General features: G+C 39.8%; 1 protein-coding gene across 2 annotated transcripts; it reads left to right on the forward strand.

Annotated features, from left to right (window-relative positions):
* The first annotated feature begins 481 nt into the window (after positions 1–481).
* Positions 482–20,468, forward strand: LOC129199875 (interleukin-1 receptor-like 2). Of its 2 annotated transcripts, XM_054810988.1 has the most exons (12): positions 482–1,733; positions 2,173–2,359; positions 5,104–5,173; positions 8,544–8,787; positions 9,111–9,297; positions 10,104–10,266; positions 12,244–12,309; positions 12,881–13,001; positions 15,703–15,851; positions 16,298–16,441; positions 17,812–17,973; positions 18,466–20,468. In XM_054810988.1, exons 2-12 carry the CDS (start codon positions 2,312–2,314, stop codon positions 18,855–18,857), a joined length of 1,746 nt encoding a protein of 581 aa, XP_054666963.1. In that variant the 5' UTR covers positions 482–1,733; positions 2,173–2,311; the 3' UTR covers positions 18,858–20,468. The 2 variants fall into 2 exon arrangements, with proteins under 2 accessions (XP_054666963.1, XP_054666972.1); XM_054810997.1 differs by having other exon boundaries at positions 482–2,359.
* Positions 20,469–21,473: the final 1,005 nt, after the last annotated feature.

Here is a 21,473-nt window from a genome sequence, read left to right on the forward strand (position 1 = left end):
AAGTAACCTCTAAAAAATGTCAGGGCTGTTTAGTAGCTGTTAAGTTTGTAGGTAAAAACTTAGGGGTTAAATGGGACTAAACCTGTATGTTCAAGCTTCAGAGACAAATATCTTAGTGACGTGTGGCTGTTTGGGGAATTTAGACCAAGCTTTCAAAGTAGTCTGGTGAAAAAGCTCGTAAAACTGCCAGTGTCCCTGAAATGCTCCTGCCAACAGGGTCCGTAGCCTCGACGGGATCTTTCTCTTGCAGTGACACGGTCTCTTCAGCTACGGAAGTCTGCAGCTGCCCGTACTACAGGGGAAAGAAAAACAAAAAAAAGAAAAAAAAAAGTCAAGTCACCCCAAATCTTGCAATCCTTACCGGGAGGATTTCCCACCGGCTGCCCCCGCGCCTGCCCTGGGGCGGAGGCCGAGCCCTGGCCGCGGCAGCGGAGGGCGGGGCGGGGGGACGGCGGCTCAGGCGGCAGGGTCGGGCGCTGGTTGAAGCGAGACAGCCGCCTGCCCTAGCGCCACCGCCTGCCTTTTTAAACAGAAAATGGGTCTTGCTCAAACACTTCATTTTTCGCATCCTGGGTTTAATCAGCACTGCCTGTGTGCGCCGGGACACCTGCCGCCCTGCGCCGGGGAGGGAGGCAGGCAGGCAGTCAGGTCCGTCCCGGCCCTGACGCGGGGCCACCTCACCGACGGTGCGACGGTGCGAGAGCCAGCAGCAGCGCGGCGGCTCACAGGCTGCCCGGGCTTTCTAGGATACAGCAGCGGGGGCTCCCCCCGCCTCGCTCCGCCCCCGCACGGCCGGGCAGGGCCAGCAGGCGCGCAGCAGGTAGGCAGCGGTGGGGATTCCCCTGGGAGCTGGCCGGTCCCGAGGGAACCCGCCTCCCCTCAGCGCCGGCCGCCTGCCCGTGACGGGGGAGGCGGCGCTTTCCCCGCAGCGGCGCGGCTGTTACGCAGCGGGAGCAGCCGGCGAGGGTGGGGGCGACCTCTGTGGCAATGCCGGCCGGGGCGGGGGGGGATACGGGACACACGACATGAGGTGCCGCGCCCGCCCCCGAAAGCCGGGGTTGGCCGAGGGCGGCAGCGGGTTGGGAGAGGCGAGGAACGGACAGTGGTAGCGGGGATGGCTTTCCTTCGTCGGTCGTGTAACAGGGCGGTTGGGGTCTGCTGGCTTGGGATAATCCGGGGGGAAAATCCGTAGAGATGCGGCGATAGTCGTACTTTGTTCCGATGTCCCGTTTTTGGGGCTGTGAGGTGGTGGTGTCTCTTGGGGGAGCTGAGGGCTGGGGACAGTTTAGGAGTGGGAGTGAAATCTATTTTAAAAGGTCAGCATTTTCCTCCGCAAGCCGTGCGTGCGGCGTGTGGCTCGGTTTCTGAGAGAAAGCGTGAGAGCACCTTTCCTTTTACCAAGTTAAATCTTGGCCCCTGGGTCTGGTGAGTCTCTTGCGAGCGCACCGCCCGCCGGTACCCCTCACCGAGCGGCTGGCCGGCAGCGCGCCCGGGCGCCCGTGACTGGCAGCGCGGTTCCTGCACCGCTGGGGAGCTACGGCCCCTTTCAAGTCAATGTTTGCAGGAATACGTAAGAATTTAAATGAAGAATATTGAAAAATGTTTTGCTGTGAATCACTGACATCCCTCACCAGGTATGGCAGCAATCGGTTTTCCTAGATCAAAAGTGAGACACTTGATTAAGTTCTCTTGAAGAGGCATGGCGTACCTTGCAGTTAATAGAAGTGTTTAAGGTAATATGAATATATATTTTGTTATGATTTAAAACGTTTATGAGTTTATGTAGAAGAAATGGTGTGATACTGTGACTTTCTGTCAGTTCTCTCAATTCTGAGAACACGACTGTTGCATGTTTTAATCTGTCCATGTTTTTGAATAAGACATTGAAAGAAAAAGTGCCACAATTGTGCAAAAATCAGTGAAAGACATGATTCTTCAAAGTTCTGAGGAGACTAGGTTTTTTTTACATGAGTAGATCAACTTTTAAAGGACTATAGAGCAGAAGAAAAGGTGGCTGTACCAATTTAGTGACAGATTTTAATGAAACTTATGCTTTACTATGTGCTATCATGGATGCTGTAATTGTAATTCAGATGGATGTATCATTGAAGACCTCTTTCATACACTTGTGGTTTTTTTTAGTCTTAAATTGATACAAATATTTCCTTTCAGGGTGAAACTTTATGGACATGGCCTCAGAGAAATGGAATTTTTTCCTCTCTGGAAAATTTGGGCAAAGATAACTCCAGATGAATTCTGTCCTGAGTGGTAAAGCTCCACAGATTGATTGCAGACTCAAGATGTGGACAAAATGGCTGGGAAAAGGGAGAAAATTAGCTGTTTATCATGGTGGAATGTGGTAGGAAAAACATTCGCACTTGACTCTGCAGTCATATGTTTTTTATCATGAATTATGTGAATGCATGCACAGAGCAGAGCCTAATTTTGCTGTTGGGTATACCTTCCACAAAAATGGAAGTTTTTTCATTGAGAAAAGTCAGAGACAAGGAGGAGTCTCCTCAGAGACACAGGTTTTACACAGGTTTATCTATATTTGCAGATCTTCCATGTTGGCAAAAGGCCAAGTTATAAATTTAAATAGATAGGAAGAACATTGAATTTATAGAGAAGCAGGATTCTGGAAGACTTTCCTTCAGAACATGGCAAAATATTACTGCTTCATGTACTGAATCCACTGATAGGGGCAAAAAACCACTTGAGAGACCACGTGTGAGACAGAACAGTAGAGTAAGGTAACACTGTAATGGAACAGAGCTTATGAAAAAACAGTGATTCAGAGAAGTCATAAAGTAAATACCTAGTCATAACTGGAGTCTATTCAGTCCCATTTTCTTTTTAAATTATTCCCATTATAATAGTTTCATCTTCTTTAAAATTGAAAACTAGAGATTTTAAAAGTTACTATCTGTCACAATTAGCAAAGAAAGTTAGAGCTTTTCTACAAACATACATAAACCCCCTCGAGTGATTTTAAAGTTTGTGTATTTCTTTTTATGCTCACCATTCTTGCCGGGACTCGTTCCTTCTTACAGCTAGGCAAGAAATGACCTGTCTGGTAATTTGAGCGGAAATTTGCAATGAGGGAGGGGGGACGAGAAGGGGAAGAAAGGAAGAAAGCAGGCACTGCAAGAAGCAGTGTGGATGACGCAATATATGGCACGCTTCTGAGTCAGTTTGGTAAAGTAGGACACAGCAGCAGGAAGTGTCATGTTTGACTATTGACGAAATTGGTGATCAGCTAAAGATTCTTCACAGAAGGATGAGGTTCTCCTGCTCATCCTTCAGTTTGAATAATTGCATTTATCCTTTCACAGTGTTGTAAAAACTGTGGTAGGCTGAATAGAAAAAAAGCAGTAAGGTAGACCAAGTTAAGGAACAACTTGTCAGAGACATGCAACTAATAGATCCTTCTCCAAACATGTTAGGGATAATAAGCTGACCAAAGAGTCCTGAGAGCCAATAGATCATTCAGATATAAAAAACTCCTATGGGATTGGCTATGGAAGATACAAACATAGCAAGGGAAAAAAAAATAATTTGCATTTCTGTTCATCTTGGAAGAGCATGGATTTCAGTGCCAGTACCTTTTCTTATGGCTAATCTTCCATGGAAGGGTCTGTCTCAAATTGAAAAGTCAGTAAAAGGCAGTTATAGAATGAAATGATCTGTAACAAAGCACCATGACTGGCTGATATTCATTCTTGTGTTCTTTTGTTGTAAATGTCTCACTTAAAGCAGCTTTGGGACCAAAAGATCAGAAAATGATAAATGTTTTTTTATCCTCTCCAAGTGATCAAAAGAGAGCCAGGGAAGTGGAGACTGGTGAGCCTGGTATCTGCAGCAGGCAGCTGGGTAGAAACTACTTTGAAGAATGGAACCAGTGGAAATGAAGATAAATTATGTAGGGAAGGAGTCAACAGTGACTTCTGTAAAGGGAAGGCATGGCTCTCAAATATTAGAAGTGTGTTAGAATTGTATGGATGTATGTGAACACATTGGATGCAGGAGGCATGGTTGATACAATCTACATTAATTCCCAAAAGGCATTCAGCAGAGGCTGTCAAATGAAGCCAAACTGCCATAATATATTTATTCTTACATTTATAAATAAGTAGGTAAAAGATAAATGCTCAGTTTTTCAGGTGGAGGAAGATCACTACTGGAGTCCCAAACCACTCTCTTCTGCTCAGCATACATTTTTAATGATCTGGACAGCAGGAAACTTGCAGTGGCGGAATTTGCCAACAATACAAAGCTATTCAGGCTAGAACACAGAGGTGTTAATTGCAAAGAGTGGCAGAAGGATGTCATAATAGTGAATGGCTGGGTAAAAATAGCAGAAGAAATTTTTTGTAGATAAATGAAAAATTAAAATGAAAACACATGGACAAAATCCTAACATCATATGCTCAGCAGTTGATTGGGTTTACCTGATTTTAACACTCAATGATGAGATCTTGGGATTTTACTACATGGGCCCGTGGAAATAACAGGTCAGTACTCAGTAGTACTCAAAGAACAAATAGATTGTTATAAATTATTAGGAAATTATCAGGAAAAAAACCCAGAAAAATTCATTAGTTTATAAACGAAATTATCAGGAAAAAAATTTTTAAAAAAAATTAGTTTATAAATCTGTAGTGCACCTATGTTTTGAAGACTGTATGCAAGTTCTGTTCTCCCCTCCCTACCTCACACAGGCTGTAACATAACTGGAGGTGATACAGAAGAGGGTGGCAAAGATGGTCAGAAACATGAAATCGGGTTCCATCTAAGGGACATTTAGAGAGACTAAGACTGTAGCTTGGGAAAGCAAGAACTGGGGAGGGGTGTGCTAGAGATGTAAAAAAAATCCTAAATGCTTGACAAGTTGAATAGGAAATGTTCACTCATTTTTTTCCTTCTGGTATAATAATTAGGAGCTGCCAGATAAAACAAGCAAGCAACAGACTCAAAACAAGCCAAAGACAATTGCTGTATTTCCTTTGTCCTGTAATAACTGTGTAATGCAAATGTTGACTTTAAATTGTAGAAGTTGATATTGGAAACCACCAATTGAAGGTTTTCTTTCCATTTCTGCAGGGAAACATGACAGCAAAAACATTGTTTTCATGTAATATCACAACAGCATTTCTGTCTTTAATTATTGCAGGTAAGTTTATTGGTGGCTATGGAGGGTCTTGTTCTGAAACTTATTTTTTCACACAAGTAATACTAATTTTCTGTGAAAATGTCTGTAAAAGTCAAATTTATGTGCATGCCAATGAGTTCTTTTAAAGAGTCCTAAAAGCAGGAACCTATAAAACATATAATATGTGATATTTTATGTACTATCTTATCACAGAATCACAGGATCATTTAGGTTGGAAGGGAGCTCTTGAAATCATCTAGTCCAACCTCCCCAACCCCCCAAGGGTCAGCTAGAGCAGGTTGGCCAGTACCGTGTCCAGTTGGATTTTGAGTATCTCTACAAATGGAGACTTCATGACCTCTCTGGGCAACTTGTTCCAGTGTTTGATCACCCTCACAGTGAAAAAGTGTTTTCTTGTGTTCAGATGGAATTTTTTGTGTTTCAATTTGTGCTCATTGCATCTTGTCCTGTCAGCGGGCAATACTGACAAAAGTCTGGCTCTTTGTTCTTCAGTTATCTCCCATCAGGTATTTACACACATTGATAAGATCCGCCACACTCCCCAAGCCTTGCCTTCTCCTCTGCTCTGCTCTGCTCCTCTCTGCTCTTCTTCACTTCTGCTCCTGCTCTTTCAGCCTCTCCTCATGTGACAGATGCTCCACTCCCTTAATCATCATTGTGGCCCTGTGCTGGACTTTCTCCAGTAAATCCATGTGTCCCTTGTATTGGGGAGCTCAGAACCGGCTGCAGTACTCTAAATTTGGCCTCACCAGTGCTGAGTAGAGGGGAAGGATCACCTCCCTTGACCTGCTGGCAGGTCCTAATGCAGCCCAGGACGTTGTTAGCCTTCTCTGCTGTGAGGTAGCATTGGTGGCTTATGGTCAGTTTGTTGTCCACCAGGACCCTGGTGTTCTTCTCTGCAGAGCTGCTTTCCAGCTGAATGGTCTCCAGCATGTGCTGGTACCTGCAGTCATTCCTCACCAGATGCAGGACTTTGCATTTCCCTTTGTTGAACTTGTTTGGGTTCCTGTCAGCCCACTTCTCCAGCCTGTTGAGGTCTGTCTGGATGGCAGTACGACCCTCTGGTGTATAAACTGATGAGATGAGTTGTAGTTTTAACTTTGCAAAATGTATCCTTAGGATTTTTTCATATTGGAAAATATAGCCATTTGACAATAATATATCATCTAGATTTTTGTAAAATAGCTAGGCTACTCAGTTGCAACTGCATAGTTTCTGTTCTTTAGCTGTCAACCAATAATCCAGTTCATGTTTCTAACATTTCAAACAGTTCAAATCAGTTGTTGTCATAATCTTGTCATTCTACCTGGAATCTTGCAGCAGTGCCAGACTGTTGAAATAAAAACATAATGAATTTCCATCCCTTGAGTTTCTAGCAAGTCATTTGGTTGGAAACGGTTTGGTTTTGGTTTGGGGTTTTTTTCCCACGGATGAACAAACTGCAAGGTTCACACATCCCTTGGATAGTCTGGTTTTTGGCTAAGTAAGTAATCATATGGAAAAGTGATTATTTGGCTGCCCTCCCCTCAATAGCAGAGAGTTCTATTGTCTGCTTAGTTATGTGTGTACCTTATAATTCTTTCCTGCTCCATGGAAATAATGGAGGACATTGGGGGAGGGAGTTTTCAGAGAAACTGAGGCAAAAAGTATGTAAAAAAAAAAAAAAGACATTATTTCAGAGTATTAGCATTTAGTGGCAGAAAAAGGTTATTGGTTCCTGTGGCCACAACATTTCATAATCATCAAAGTTATTATGGGACATTCAATACAGATATTTGAGCAATTCAGTGTTTTGATAAGTAATTTGGAAAAGATTTATAGCAAAGTGGTGAGAACTGTGGATGATACGGAATTGTCCCTGGTGGCTAAAACTAATGCTGACTATGAAGAGGATATCTGGATATTGAATGTTTTAGCAATAGAATGTCAGTAAGTAAAATCAAATGGATGTGTAGGGGCATGGAAGGGTCATACATGTATAGCAGAAACAAACATACTGTATGTGTGTGGTGTGAACATTAAGTTAATTAATAACCACTTGGAAAAAATGCTACTTTGACATCTCGGGATGTTCTCTGGAAGCATTAGCTCTGTCATCAGAAGAGCAGAATTTTTGGGAAGCAGAATAGAGCAGAAAACAGAAAGCTTCATTATACTACTCTGTAACACCATGGTGAATCGGAATCAGTTGAACTCTGCAGTTCTGGTCATTCCATCTCAGAAAGACTATATAAGAAAAGGTAGAGAGATGAGTGACAGTGCTGTCAGGTGTGTGATGTCTTCCATATGAGAAGCCGTTAAATGAATGAGGACTTTCAGGTAAAGAAAAAAGATGACGGAGGCAAGGTGGGATGGAGGTCTATAAAATCGTGAATACTATAGAGTGGGCAGATGAGGGAATGTTTACTTTGGCATTTCTCATCACAAGAAGTACATGATACCCAAAGAAATGATAAAAACCAATGAATAGTTTTTCATGCAGAACATGGGAGAAAAGAAAGGGGCCAAAAGCAAAGCATTACTGTACGTGTTCTGTCCTACTCTCTTTTCTTTTGTATTTTCCACCGGTTGTTATCAGAGATGGGGTTGTGGGCTAAACAGATACTTGCATGACTCTGTGTGGCATTTCTTATATTCTAATGAAACAAGGAATTTTAGTTAAATGGAATACTGACTTTGGATACCAGGGTCACATTCCTGAGTTAGTGCCTTTTTTGTCATACTGACCAAAAAAAAAAAAAAATCTCATGGTGTTGCTCTTTTCCTGTGTGAATCTCCTTGGCTCCAGGGGAAAGAAAATGAGCTCATTGGTGGTAAGTGCTTGTAATAATTCCCCTCGAAATGCTCATAAAATGAAGGGTGAGTTGAAATTTCCATAGCAAACTTAGTGTTTGTGCAATTGTCCTCTTAGGACATTTGGGTACTGAAAGCGTGATATGTCTTGAAGACTTACTTTGACTACAGTTAAGTGAAGTTAACAAATAAAGATGTTAAAGGTAAAATTTGTGTGTGCATGTATGTGTTTGTGTGTATGCACATGAAACATCCTGGAGAAATACAAGTACTCTAGTAATTCGCATGTGAACTAAAATGTACAAATGACAGTCTGCTGCAAACAAAGAGATTCTGTTAGGGGTAAAGTTTGCATTCAAAAATAGCATTTCATTTCAGTGGCACTGAACTATAGTTGTATATCACTGAGTAGTACTCTGAACTGTAAAGATCAGGGATTATAATTGTATTTTTAGTAGATGACTTAATAATGGAGGTGGAAACTCCAATGAACTTTGTAAATGTAATCAAGAAATTAATTCAGTATATCCTTTTACAGTGTTTGAGATTTTCTTTAATGTTTATCTCTTTCCTTTAGAGAAGTGTGATGCCTATGATGTGATGTTGAGGCAAAGTCTTGTGCCTGATGGGCAACCTCTTGCTATTAAATGTTCACTGGAAAAGAGTTTGAAAAGTGAAGACTACAACTTAACATGGTATAAAGTTGGTAACCAAACAGCTGTGCCTAGAGACAAACTTTCTAGAATTCATCAGCAGAAGAATTTAATTTGGTTTCTCCCTGCAATGTTGGAAGATTCTGGAGATTATGAGTGTGTCATAAGGTGAAAGTTAAAAAACAATTACATTGCTACAGAAATGAGTTGCAAAGGGAATAACTTCTAGAAAACAAATAGAATTTGGGGGATAAGGGAAATACTAATGAGGAAGGGAGAGTGTGTTCACAAAAACTAACTTTAGTTTGGGGAAAATAAGTCTAGTTTTTTTTTGTTTGGTTGGTTTTTTTTTTCCTAGTAGGCAAAAGTAAATCTATTAGAGAGACCGTAAACTTCTCATCCTCTCTTTCTTCTCCAGAAAGAATACCATATTTTTTCAAGTTGGAAAATATGCCAGATAGGTTAATTTAATTACATTATATTAATTGCAGGAATTTGACAAGCTGCAGGAAAATGTGTACAAAAGTAACAGTTTTTGAGAGGATTGATAGCTTGTGCTTAAACGAAAAATTTGCTGTAGAGGAGGTGATATTCACATTATCATCTGCAAAGGTTGTGTGTCCACACTTGGATTATTTCAGGAATGAGAAGAATATTCAGCCTGTTCGTTGGTATAAGGTGAGAATGCTGTGTTTTGTACTGTCTTATAACTGTCCATTATTTAAAATATAAATCACTGATGTTTGTGAATTTTAAGAGAAAAACTAAAGATTTAATGTAAATTGGAGAAAAATGCTTTAAAACAAATTGGGACAAGATTAAGACTTTTTATCTTTTAAAGGTGTTTGATACAGTTTTTTGATTAGTGGTACAGAAATTCAGCTTCGATGCAGGAGACGTTGACCCACGTATCCACCAGGTGGCATCTTTTTACCTGCTAGCAAAACAGTCGTGAATTTCTTTTGTGCAGAAGCAGTTTTAGGATATGATTTGTGAGAGATGGCATATCCATTATATGCTCAATATTGTTCAGTTAAATAAATGCCATTTCATATTTTTCATGCTTATTTAAAGGCTCTGTTACAAGATCATAGTGCCTTCTGCAGCATTCCTGCCTCATGCCCATGCAATCCATGTAGTTCCAAGAGTATTTTAATACTTTAAAAAATTAAGTCTAATTATTAAGAGATTCTTCATTAATGAATACTTCTACAAATCTTGACACTTGCATTTCACTTGCTTATTTCTCTAAAATTGAAAGTTGTTTTCTATAGCAAATGAACTGGAGTCTCTTTGAATTAAAAACTCAGAGCCAAAATGAACTATGTTTTGCTTTTTATTTCACCCCCCTCGCTCTTCCTCAGCGTCTGCAAGGCATCCATCCTTATGCTGTGGTGCACTGAAAGTTCAGATTGCATTAAAGAGATACAAACCATGGAAAGAGATAGTTATATGAATTAACAGAGTTCTTTACGCATGTTTAGGACTGCCAGCTGCTGGAAGGGAAAAGGTTTGCCTTCTCAGACAGTGATCTTATCATTTTTGATGTGACTGTACATGATCAAGGAAACTATACGTGTGAAACAACATATACCTACAATGGAAAACAATATAACATTTCACGAGATGTCAGTCTGACTGTAGAAGGTGAGTAGGTAAATTCACTGTGTTTGTGTTCATAACAGTGCCTCCAAATTTTTGTCCAAGTTTCTGAAAGACCCAATTTGTGGATAGACATGCTTAGGGCTACTAGTTTTCACCTAAATGTGAGGGAAAGAAATGCTGACTGAGAGCTTATGTATTTGTGTCTGTTGTTGCCACTGTGTTGAAGATTGGTTCTCCTGTTCAAAGTTGCAACATGTCAAAGCTTTGCTGCCCAGATGAGGTGCCAGGATCCCTCAACAGGTGCCCTGTAAGGCTTGGTAGGCACAATCCTTTCTGCTGTAGCTGCACCCTCTATCCTGTTCATCTTATTTCTCTCTGTTTTACATTATCCTCTTGCTGCAGGAACGATGAACTAAACCAGCCCAAATTGTAGCAGTATCTTGACTCTGTAAGTCCTATTCTTTCAAACCTTTGTCTCTTCTGGTTTTGGTTTTAAGCTCCTCAGCACAAGAACTGCTGATGTATCTAGCTCAGTAGACCCTGATTTATGCTGAGGGGCCACCAGCACAACAAAAGAATATAAGAGAAGGCCTAGCTGTAAGATGCGCACTCCTTTGCTAGCACAGCATTATAAGATTGTTACTGGATCACTGAAAAGGCTATGCTTTATCAAGGTTTGAAATGCCAATACTGTTTTTACTTTCCAGCTGATGAAAGACATTTTCAGGTTTACTAATGGAGTGCATTACTACTTAATGGTCTCTTGTGCTTGCCTGTGTGTGAATATATATGCATACATATATATGTAGATATGTATATGTGTGCATGTATATATGATAAGAATATGTATCATAACATATAGGATGTAATCCTGTAACATCATATGTATGTGGTGTGGATAAACACAATATGAGGAACATAAGGTCAGATCAGGTGAAATTATCATTCTGGTCCAAAAAACTGTCCCTAGAACTTCTCTCAGTGTAATTTCAGCTCCCACTATTCAGTAGAAGTGAAATCATACCATTCCTTTGCCGTAAATGACTGAAGGCCGGTCACTTGTTTTTAAAGTCTCCAGTTAAGCAAGTCAACACTCAAATGGGTGATTTGGGGTCCAAACAATAGTGCAGGCCCAGTTTTGAGCAAGGGAGGGGTATATCCAGGGCAATCCTGTGTGCTTCGCTAAGGGGCTCAAAAGGGACACTTTCTGATTTCTTTTTATTAATTTGTGCTTTTGGAGAAACTTTCTTGAACTTTGAATACCTGATAGGAAATGTTCTCAAAAGTCCTACAGTTACATGAAACAGCTGGAAATGGTAAGTGTGTTCAGTGAGGGACCTCCAAGCTGGGATTCATTTAGCTGTACTGAGACATTTTTAATGTAGAAGTCTACATCTCCATCTGTTAATTACTCTCCCTTTGTAGCCTGTAGAGAGAAATAAGCTTTCTGGAGTGTCATGCATCTACTCCTAATGTAAACAGCTAAAAGGGACCACTGGTATTGTACTTCCTTACAGACAGTGCTGTGGGAAGAATTTTAAGTCCTTTAACTAGAGTACAGAAATTAATTTTCCCCTCTATAATGGTAAAAGCCTACAATAGATGAATTGGACTCCTAAGTATTTGGCTCCGGTTTGTATCCATGGGATGCTGGGTGACAGACTGTCCAGATTGTGGAGGGGTAATACTGTAGATATTTACTCATATCCTTCTCAGTGCCTCTGCATGCAATATTATAGGACTTTTATGCCATGAAACAGCCAGGCCACCATGAGTGTGTAAAGATTTGTGGCACTACATTTTGGGAGAGGTGGAGCAAAGAATAGCATAGCTTCAAGTCAGAGGTAACGACTACCTGAGATATGGTACTTTCAGTATTGAGTGATGTCTGCTATAAAATTGCTGACAACCTTGTCCATAGAACAGGGGTTTTTTTTAGGTTGTATTTGGGTTATAGAGCATAGAACAGGCTACAGCTGCCCCAGGTTTTCTGAAAAGAACTTTCTTTCTTTTGATTAGTGAGCCCACCAAAAAAGCCCCCTGAAATATCTTATCCAAGAAACAACTCCATCGAAGTGGAACTTGGTAAGTAGTTTTCTCTATAAGACAATATGATTTTGTATCCTAGTGAAAAATTATACCTCTGGAGTTCAATATTCTGTGTTGGTGTTTTTTTTTGGTTTGGACAAAAACTAGTTCAGTGACCAGCTCAGTTTCCCTATGTTGATCTCCTGGAGGAGGAGTGTTTGGTGGTGAGAGGGAAAAAGACAAGGCATGTTGCCTCCAAAGTCCTTGGAAACCTGTTTGGAAGTTTCTCAGATGCGAAGAAAATTATAGGGAACCCAAGTGATTCTGTCACATCTGTTGCTTTCCATCACTCTGGAAGAGTTTCTAAGAACAGATCCATCCTTAAATCTGCAGAGAAAGTGATGCCCCATAGAGAGGCATCTTCTTTGTGGATTCAGCCTCTTCCATCCTACCAGTCTCTTTCTGAACCTCCAGATCACTGAATATATAGACCCTCTGTTAGAGTAATGTTTCTCAAAGTGTGTGGGACCATCCTTAGCTGGTCTGTATGGGAGTCTGTGAACAGAATTGTATAGACTTTAATTAGAGTATGGAAATTAACTTTTCACTTTGTAACACAATTTTATAGGCTCACAGGTTACTGTGGATTGCAATACAACAGGTGCTGATGGGTATGAGGTGTTTTGGACAGGCAACGGTGTGTATATTGATGTATTTTATGTGAGCAGAATTTTTGCGAGTCCTTATGAGTAAGTATATTTTCAGATTAGAAAATCATATTAGCAACCAAAATGGAACTTTCTCCCTTTGACATTAAAATATTTAGCAACATTTTTCACTTGTTTAAATAGCTTTCTTTTTAAAAATTCTAATGCTTGCCTCCTCCAATTCACTTTCTGCTTTGAAGTAGAAACCTGAAACATAGTAGGCATATGGACTTCACCTGTGATTGTGCTCTTTTTGGTCATCATAAAAATCTGTCTTAATTTCCAACCGTGGGAAAAGGTGTTTTGTAGACTTACAGTCTCATAATTGTAACACAGTTTCTATTGAGTGGGCTCTGGTGGGGCAGAGACTTCTTTCAGTTGGATCAAGCATGTCCAGGCACATGATCTTCAGACTGTCTCTTTCTTCTGTGTTCTCCTTTCCTCTCACATCTGCCTCTCTGAAAGGTTGCAAGAGGTCAAACCTGTGCTTTACAGGAGAAATTGAGACCTACAGGTCTCAGAGCCTTGAGTTAGAGATGTATAACTGAGAGCAGCTGAAAAGTTAATGGAAGACTTTGTTGAGGACATTTGTACTGAAGTTTAGCGGGATGAGAGGTGAAAAGGAAGACAGATTTCCAGTGATGAGTTGGGTTTGGGGAGGAAAATGGACTTGGACTGAGTAAAGCATGAGAAGGGCAATTGGGAGATAAGGTGAGGGTGAAAAGCAGGTTAAATTAAGTTAGGAGAGAAGAAGTTAGACCTGACTTGAAAAGGCAAGTAAAATTGGAGCAGAAGGCAATCTGAAAGTTTCTTAGATATGACAGGTTGGGAACTAAATATTGTAGGTTTTTTGTCAATCCTCATCTCATAGTGGTCCTATGAAGAAAAAATGTGATCTTTTTTGTAAATTCTCAACCACTATGTGTGAGCAAGAAACTGATGAAGAAATGAGAATATCTTCAAAGTAAGAATATAGTTGTGAGAAATAAGTCCTCATCATAAAACAAAAGGGGAAATAAAATGCTGAATTCTTCGAGTACTCACCCAGAGAAAACCCTATACAAAAGTAATATATTGTACTATCTTAAAGAACTGTAATGCTATAAACAATTGGGCCATAATGCAGAGGGACTTGGTCACTGAATTGATATTATAGAAGCAATATGATTTTTTGTACTTCCTAGCACTTAAATGGTTGTCTTTGCAACCATTAGTCATTTGTATTAGTGATGTTGATTCATTCATTCCTTGTTACAGTGTTCATATTACCGTAACTTTTTGCTCAGAAAATTATTTCTGTGGTCCTATATATGCCCTTTATGATACACTTCAAGCTTTTATTTGGCATTTTAAATGATAACTAGAATAAATTTTCAGGAAAGAATAGTGCTTGGATAAGTAGACTAGTTAGTTAATTTTGGATTTGAGATCTACTGTTAACAAAGTAGTGGTATCCCTCATTTTGCTGGTGGTTAAAAAGTCATTTACTTCACACATCAGTCACATGTCATGGTACAAATGACTAACTGACTGTGCAGCATAATGAGCATTTTTGTGCCCTCGTAGAGTGTATGGGGGATAATCTTCATCACCAGCAGAGATGAAGAAGTCATTATCCCACTCAGTGCTTGTCAGGCCACACCTGGAATACTGTGTTCAGTTTTGGTCCCCACTATACAAAAAAAGATGTGGACAGACTGGAGAGGGTCCAGAGGAGGGCCACCAGGATGATCAAAGGACTGGGAAGCCTGCCATATGAGGAAAGGCTGAGAGCACTGGGTTTGTTCAGCCTTGAGAAAAGGCGGCTTAGGGGTGACATCATCATCATGATCCAGTACTTAAAGGGTGGCTAAAAAGAAGATGGAGACTCCCCTTTTACAAGGAGTCACAAGGGGCAACCGGTGCAAGTTACTCCCGAGGAGATTCCGATTGGACACAAGAGGAAATTTTTTCACAATGAGAACAATCAGCCACTGGAATAATCTCCCCAGGGAAGTGGTTGATTCCCCAACACCGGACACCCCTGGACGGGGTGCTGGGCCGTCTTGTCTAGATGGTGCTTTTGTCTAGCTGGAGCTTTTGCAAGAAAGGTTCGACCGGATGATCCTTGAGGTCCTTTCCAACCTGGTATTCTATGATTGTGATTTCTGTGAGTAATCGGTGACTCGTAATGGTGCAGCCTGACATTTTAGCTGTTACAAGTTTGGTCTGATCCATGGGGTGAAGCAGCAGTTTAGACTCAACACCCTGCAGCTGGAATTATGCTGTGAGTTGGTGTTGTCTGCTGCAGGTCACCACCTTTGATGTCTTCCCTGTCCCAGAGCTGCTTACCACCTTGTATCAGGGCCTCTTTCTGTGTCATTTCACATTGTGGAATTTCTCTTTCACCGAGCACTGGGGCTCTCCACCTCCTCTTACAGTGGCTGGGAAGCCCGTAACAAGGGTTTGCTTAGGTTTGTAAGGTATATTTTTGTACTTAGACTATAGAAACCTTATATTCCTTTGGGGAAACACAGCTCCATATAAGATAATGCCTTGATGTTTTCCAACATCTGTGCTAAATGTCAGTAAGAGGCCTGACTGTTGTTTGGCTTTCCATCATATAATGTAATTGCTCATCTATTCTGAAGTGTGGCTGACAGTTGCAGGTGGAAACAACCATTGTTGTGCTGCAGTTGTTAGCGATGAAGCCACTCCAGAAAGGGCTGTGCTTTTATGGCTCTATTTGTTGCCTTTTGGATAGGGAGGAAACTTCTTACGATGGACGCCCCATGCATTCTGTGAAACTAATAATTTCAGAAGTGAATAGTGAAGATTATGAACAACCGTTTGTCTGTCAAGCTTCAAATGCATTTGGGCAGGTTGCATCGTATATTATATTAAAACACAGAGGTAAGAAATACTGTTATTTTTGAGGCCTGTGTTTGTCTTGACTTCCCCAGAAGGAGTTTTGATACCAAATGCTCATATATCACGTTGATAAAAGACAGATGGATTACAGTTTGCTGTATGTATGCATGTATCCATGCATAGGGGAGGAGTCACTGTAGTACCATATTTATCATTATTAAAATGATAGGTAGATGGAAGTGAAGGCTTTTTTGCTTTTTGCCCAAAGCTTTTTGAGGCTTTGAGCAACGTGGTCTAGTGGAGGGTGTCCCTGCCCGCAGCGGGGGGGTTGGAACTAGATGATCTTTAAGGTCCCTTCCAACCCAAACCATTCTGTGATTCTATGATTCTGTGAAAAATATGATACTCAGATTTGTATTACATTTGTGTGAAAGATCAGATTTGGACAAATTCAACATTACAAAAAATGTTCTTATATTTTTGTGCAGTTCCTGATGTACAAAGATGGCTGACTGGAGGGCTTCTCTCTTTCTTAATTTTAACATTTATTACTTTAATTATCTACAAGATTTTCAAGATTGACTTGGTGCTTTGGTACCGTAATTCTGCCTGTGCCTTTGCAAGTAAGGAAGGTATGTGAGTGTGACCAGGTATGTTAGTATAACTAGCCTATTCATTTTTTTAACTTGCGATTACTTCTAAGCAATAAATGTGATTATTTAGTAGAATGTGTGTGGAATTTCCTTGAGGAATTTTCAGATACACACAAAGACTTTTTTGGGGATATTTTTTCAGTCATATGGGTAAAAGGTTGAGGTAGTAAACACTGCGTAATACTGAAGGCAGTTATGGAGAAACAGGTCAAAAAGAACTCCAGGCTTTTCCCAAATTAACATGTTGCTTTTTACTTTTCTGTTAAGTACTTTCTTTACATGTAAATTTATGGTCACTCTTATGATGATCTATAGGTGTCAGCAGAGCTACATCCTGTAAACTAGCTGTTTAAAGATATGCATTAAATATTTATATTGAAAGTCACACTCTCATTTTCTCAGAGATTAATTTTTTTTTTGCAACTTCTCTCTTTTACCCAACACTTCTAAATCCTGTCAGTTATGATATTTACATGCCAAAGAGAAAAAATACTACTGGTTCTCTATTCTGTGATTCTTCTTATGTGTTTTTATTGCTGTGGTGTAGACAAATACATTGGACAGGTGTGAAAAAATCAAAATGAGTGCAATGTTACAGATATTTTGCATGCCAGCCTTCAGAATTGGATTGTCTGAAGTTCCCCATAGCTTGAAAGTAAATGGATTACATGCATTGAGATAGTTAACATTTACTCTTGGCCGTTCTAAATGTTTTCACAGAAAAGTAATTTCAACTTCTGATTAAAAGTTAAGTTTTCCCAGAACACTTTAATAGAGTTCTAATAAAAAAACCAAAAATCAAAGAAACTATGTTTTGTAGCTTGTTGAGCTAAACTTAATTTGTTGAGTTAAATCTGATTTTCGTGTGGTTTCTTCATTCCTGTTTATTATGCAATGTTAACTCTCAAAACCTCAGCTGCTTTCTGGCCTTTTCTTCTACCTCACAGAATTATTACAAGAAAAAATTGCCATTTCCCACCCTCTCTTGTGGTTAGTCAGAAGCGGAGATAACCGCTGTTGAGTTTCTTTCAGGAGAGGTGGTGAAGAAAGTCCTGCAAGAGGATGCTTTCTTAATGTCCTGGCACTTCTGGGGTTGGGGGCTCCTTTCTGCAGGTCCCAGGTCCTGCACTTGCTGGCACATCCATCCCCATGATGGGAAAAGAGATCAGGTTCTGTGGCTGATCATCTTTCTTTTGATTTGTAGAGCATTTTAGTGATCTGATGTTATTCTGTCAGATAGGTGAATCAGCGCCCCACTACTTTTTTTAAACAGTCCAAAATGAAACCTTACAATAAAGGCATGTTGCTGATTTTTAGTTTTTTAATAGAAACATTTGTGTTTGTTTTAGATGGGAAAACCTATGATGCATACGTCCTGTACACAAAAAGCAGCAGAGGCAGAAGTTTCCATCGTCTGGAAACCTTTGTTCATAGAATACTCCCTGATGTTTTAGAACAACAGTGTGGATATAATCTCTTTATATTAGGAAGGGATGATTCACCGGGAGAAGGTATGCTTTAATTAGTAGAGTTAATAGGTTGTCTTTTGACACATTGTTCTCAGGTTAGAAGATTATATATACAATTAAAAAAACACCTAGTTTTGGAAAACATAGCTATATTTGTTTATTTGTAATGGATAATTTGTCCATTTGTCCAATTGACCTTTTTTTTTATTTTTAGAGGTTTTTTGTTTCTTATGAAAAAATCTGTTCTGATGTTACGAGAGTCTGCACTTTCTTTTTAGTGATCAACAATTGAGAATTCAGCAGCATTAATATTTTTGATGTTCTTTGAATGATATCTGGTCCTGGGGACTGAAGAAAACAATTTTTATCAGTAATTTCATGCAATGGGTCATGAACGACAGTTGGGAGATCTTAAGCCTACCAGCCCTCTGAGCTAGCCACTGCTCCATGTATATGCAATTTTAAAATTAAGAAATATTTTGCATCAGTTGTAAAGTTTCTATGCAAACTTTGATGTTCCTTCATTGCTTACAGCTGTGGTCAGTGTTGCTGATGAAACTGTTAAGCTAAGCAGAAGACTTATGATTATTTTGGGGTCGGAAGCATCTAGCTGCTGCCTGTTAGAAGACACCTCTGAACAACAACTAGCTATGTATAATGCTCTCATCCGTGATGGGATTCAAGTGATTCTTATAGAAATAGATGAAATACAGGACTACACAAGCATGCCGGAGTCAATCAAATACATTAAGCAAAAACATGGAGCTATCCAATGGAAAGGGGACTTCTCAGAGAAATCTTGTTCAGCAAATACAAGATTCTGGAAATATGTGCGCTATCAAATGCCATCTAGGAAAAAGGTATCTTATTCTGAAGTGTATTTGTTACCGCTAACTTTGAACAATTCTGTAGCAAAGGGAAGTTAAGATGCACTTACTAAAATAAAACTGAGAAGGTAATTCTGAAGTGTGGGGTTTTTTACACAAATTCTTCATGTTACAAAGTAAACGTTTTCTTCAAGGAGTAAAAACTACTCATCCCTTCCCCAAATTACACCCTAAAAGAAAAACTCTGTGCAACTTCATTTTTGTTCTGGGTTTTGGGTAGTGGCACAATTTGTTGTGTTAGTCTCACACAGATATGAGAAGTAAACGTTGCTGATGGTGGTAGACTACAAAATAATCATGGTCCATATAAATGTAATACCTACTGAAGAAGCAGCTGTGAAGTCCATTTTTTTTTAATTGAAACTACAGCTGATAAATTAAAAATCTATTTCTATTGTCAGCATTTTCCTAGTCATTCTGTTGTTCTTGTTGCCTCTCCGTGATTGTCTGAGTTCCTCATTACTGCAAGATTCTGCAAGTTTTGGGGTCCCCTCCTGAGCAACATGCCTTGTCCTTGCTTCTTGAAGGGGTTGGGGAAATACATGACATAACAGGTATATTTAAAACTCCTCACAACGCTTAAATGTGTTTCAGCTGAACAGCTGGTACCAGATGTGTTCAGCAAATAGAATGCAATCCATGGCTTTTTAGGCATTTGTTGAATAATTCTACGATATCTGGTCTATGGGGTGTTTCTAAACTTAGTCTCTTGAAATGGCCAGGAAACTGAAAATATTTCAGATTTCTTGCAAACTGGAAGCTTTCTAGCCTGTGCCGCTGCTCTGGAAACCAGATGTTCTCATTTTGTGTCTCAACTGTGCTAACTACAAGCACAGAAATTCACTGAGAATCTATCAGAGGACTGTGCTTGGGCCAGGTATCCTGCAGAGAGTGGAAAATGGCCAGTTCTGAAACATGACCAGGTGCTAATGGCAAGAGATAGCATCTTGTCTACTTGTAAAAGAAGAAATTAGTGGCATGTGGCTATATCAATCTGCTTGGAGTAGCTCGGTATTTCTGGACCCCAATCCATTGTTCTCTGTGCATCACCATGAGAAAATGACGTGCTGCTTCCTTTTCAAAGTGGTCTGAAGTGGCAAGAGTTTCCACCCTCTGATCTTGAAGAGCATCACCTGAATGCAAATGTGAATTCTGCTTGCTTTTTTTGTTCTTTTCTGAAGTTAAGTGGGTTCATACTATCTTTATTGCCAGGATAGCCTCTGTCACTGAATTCCTTTCAGCTTATTCTCGTGTGTATGCTGTAGAATATACTCTTCCTTGGGCTGTATTGATGGGAGAGAAAGCAAGGTCCAGGAGTGGGACATATGTTTAAAGTGAAAGGTTTGCCATAGCATTTCATGAGACCTTTTTCTTTGAGAAGGTCTAGCAATGCTCCTTATGAGAGTTGTCTCATTCTCCTGGCTGTGAGGTTTGCAGCAGTGTAATTTTTCACAGCCTCCATTGACTAGAGATGACTTCTGGGATGCCACCCAGAAAACTGAGAACAGAATAGATCCATCAGATGAGGTGCTGTTGTTCTAGTAGATGTTGAATCAGTCTTCTTTGGAAATGCGTAATGTTTAGGCTGGAATCTTTAAAAAATAAACTTAAGAATCTAGCGTTTAGATAATCATTATTGTGGAATTTTTACATGGCGTTTAGATTTAGACTTGCTCAGAAAAGTGTTGAAAACTACGCTTTCCTTCAAAGATTTTTTTTTTCACTTGTGTTTAAAACCAAACTCCTTTTATTTCCATGTACAATGAGAGAAATAATAAAGATGTTGAAACTGTGGTAGATTTTTTTCTTCAACTTCCTAATTTTATATGCTTTGAAATAAAAAAATACCAATGAGACTAGGATTTGCAGTACTACAGATAAGTACATTGATTTGCATGGAGTTGTGCTGGTAATTTTTGTTTCTTCTGTGCTGTTATGATTTCTGACCACTTCTCAGCCTCTTTTCAGAGGCTTGCTACAATATTCAAGACAAGCATTTTCCAAAGACTGTTAAGTGAAGACAGATGATTGTGAGTCAGCTTTTATCTACCTGATACTTTCTTTTAAACAACCACATTTAGTGTGATTATTTAGGCATTTTAGTTTTCTTGTGTGAAAATGAGTGTGGGAGAAAGGTTTCAGTTATTGTGGTTAATTGTTAGCTAACTGCTTGAATGTAGCATGACACTAAGTGGCTTATCCTTTTATCATGGGACTTTATTTTGAAGCTGAATTTTGTTTCTGTTTTCTCCCCTTGGAAACTTTTTTTTGCAAGTCACTGTGTTTTTTTTGTGGGCCAACAAAAGAATTCCCCATAGAGACAGATGTACTGATTGTTCTTTATTTAAAAAAAAAACCCAACAAAACAACGATTAGTTGGCCAGAGACCTGCTTCTAGAAACTTGGTAGCTTCAGAAGGAAAAGGCAAATGCAATGTAATCCATGAAAAAGTATTTGTTCACCACAATGTGGTAGATATATTTCAGTTTATTATATAGCTATGCTGACAAACAGTCTGAATGTTATATGGTATGAGATACACTGAAAGCATTCTCTGCACCATTTTTTTAGTTTTCAACTGTAACTATGTGATACTTGCTCTGTTGGCTTGTTCCTGTCAATTAGTTTGGCACTCCAGATTGCCCCTTCCCTTTC

This window comes from Grus americana, chromosome 1 (genome assembly GCF_028858705.1).
Source record: "Grus americana isolate bGruAme1 chromosome 1, bGruAme1.mat, whole genome shotgun sequence".
In the NCBI taxonomy this organism is placed as follows: Eukaryota; Metazoa; Chordata; class Aves; order Gruiformes; family Gruidae; genus Grus; species Grus americana.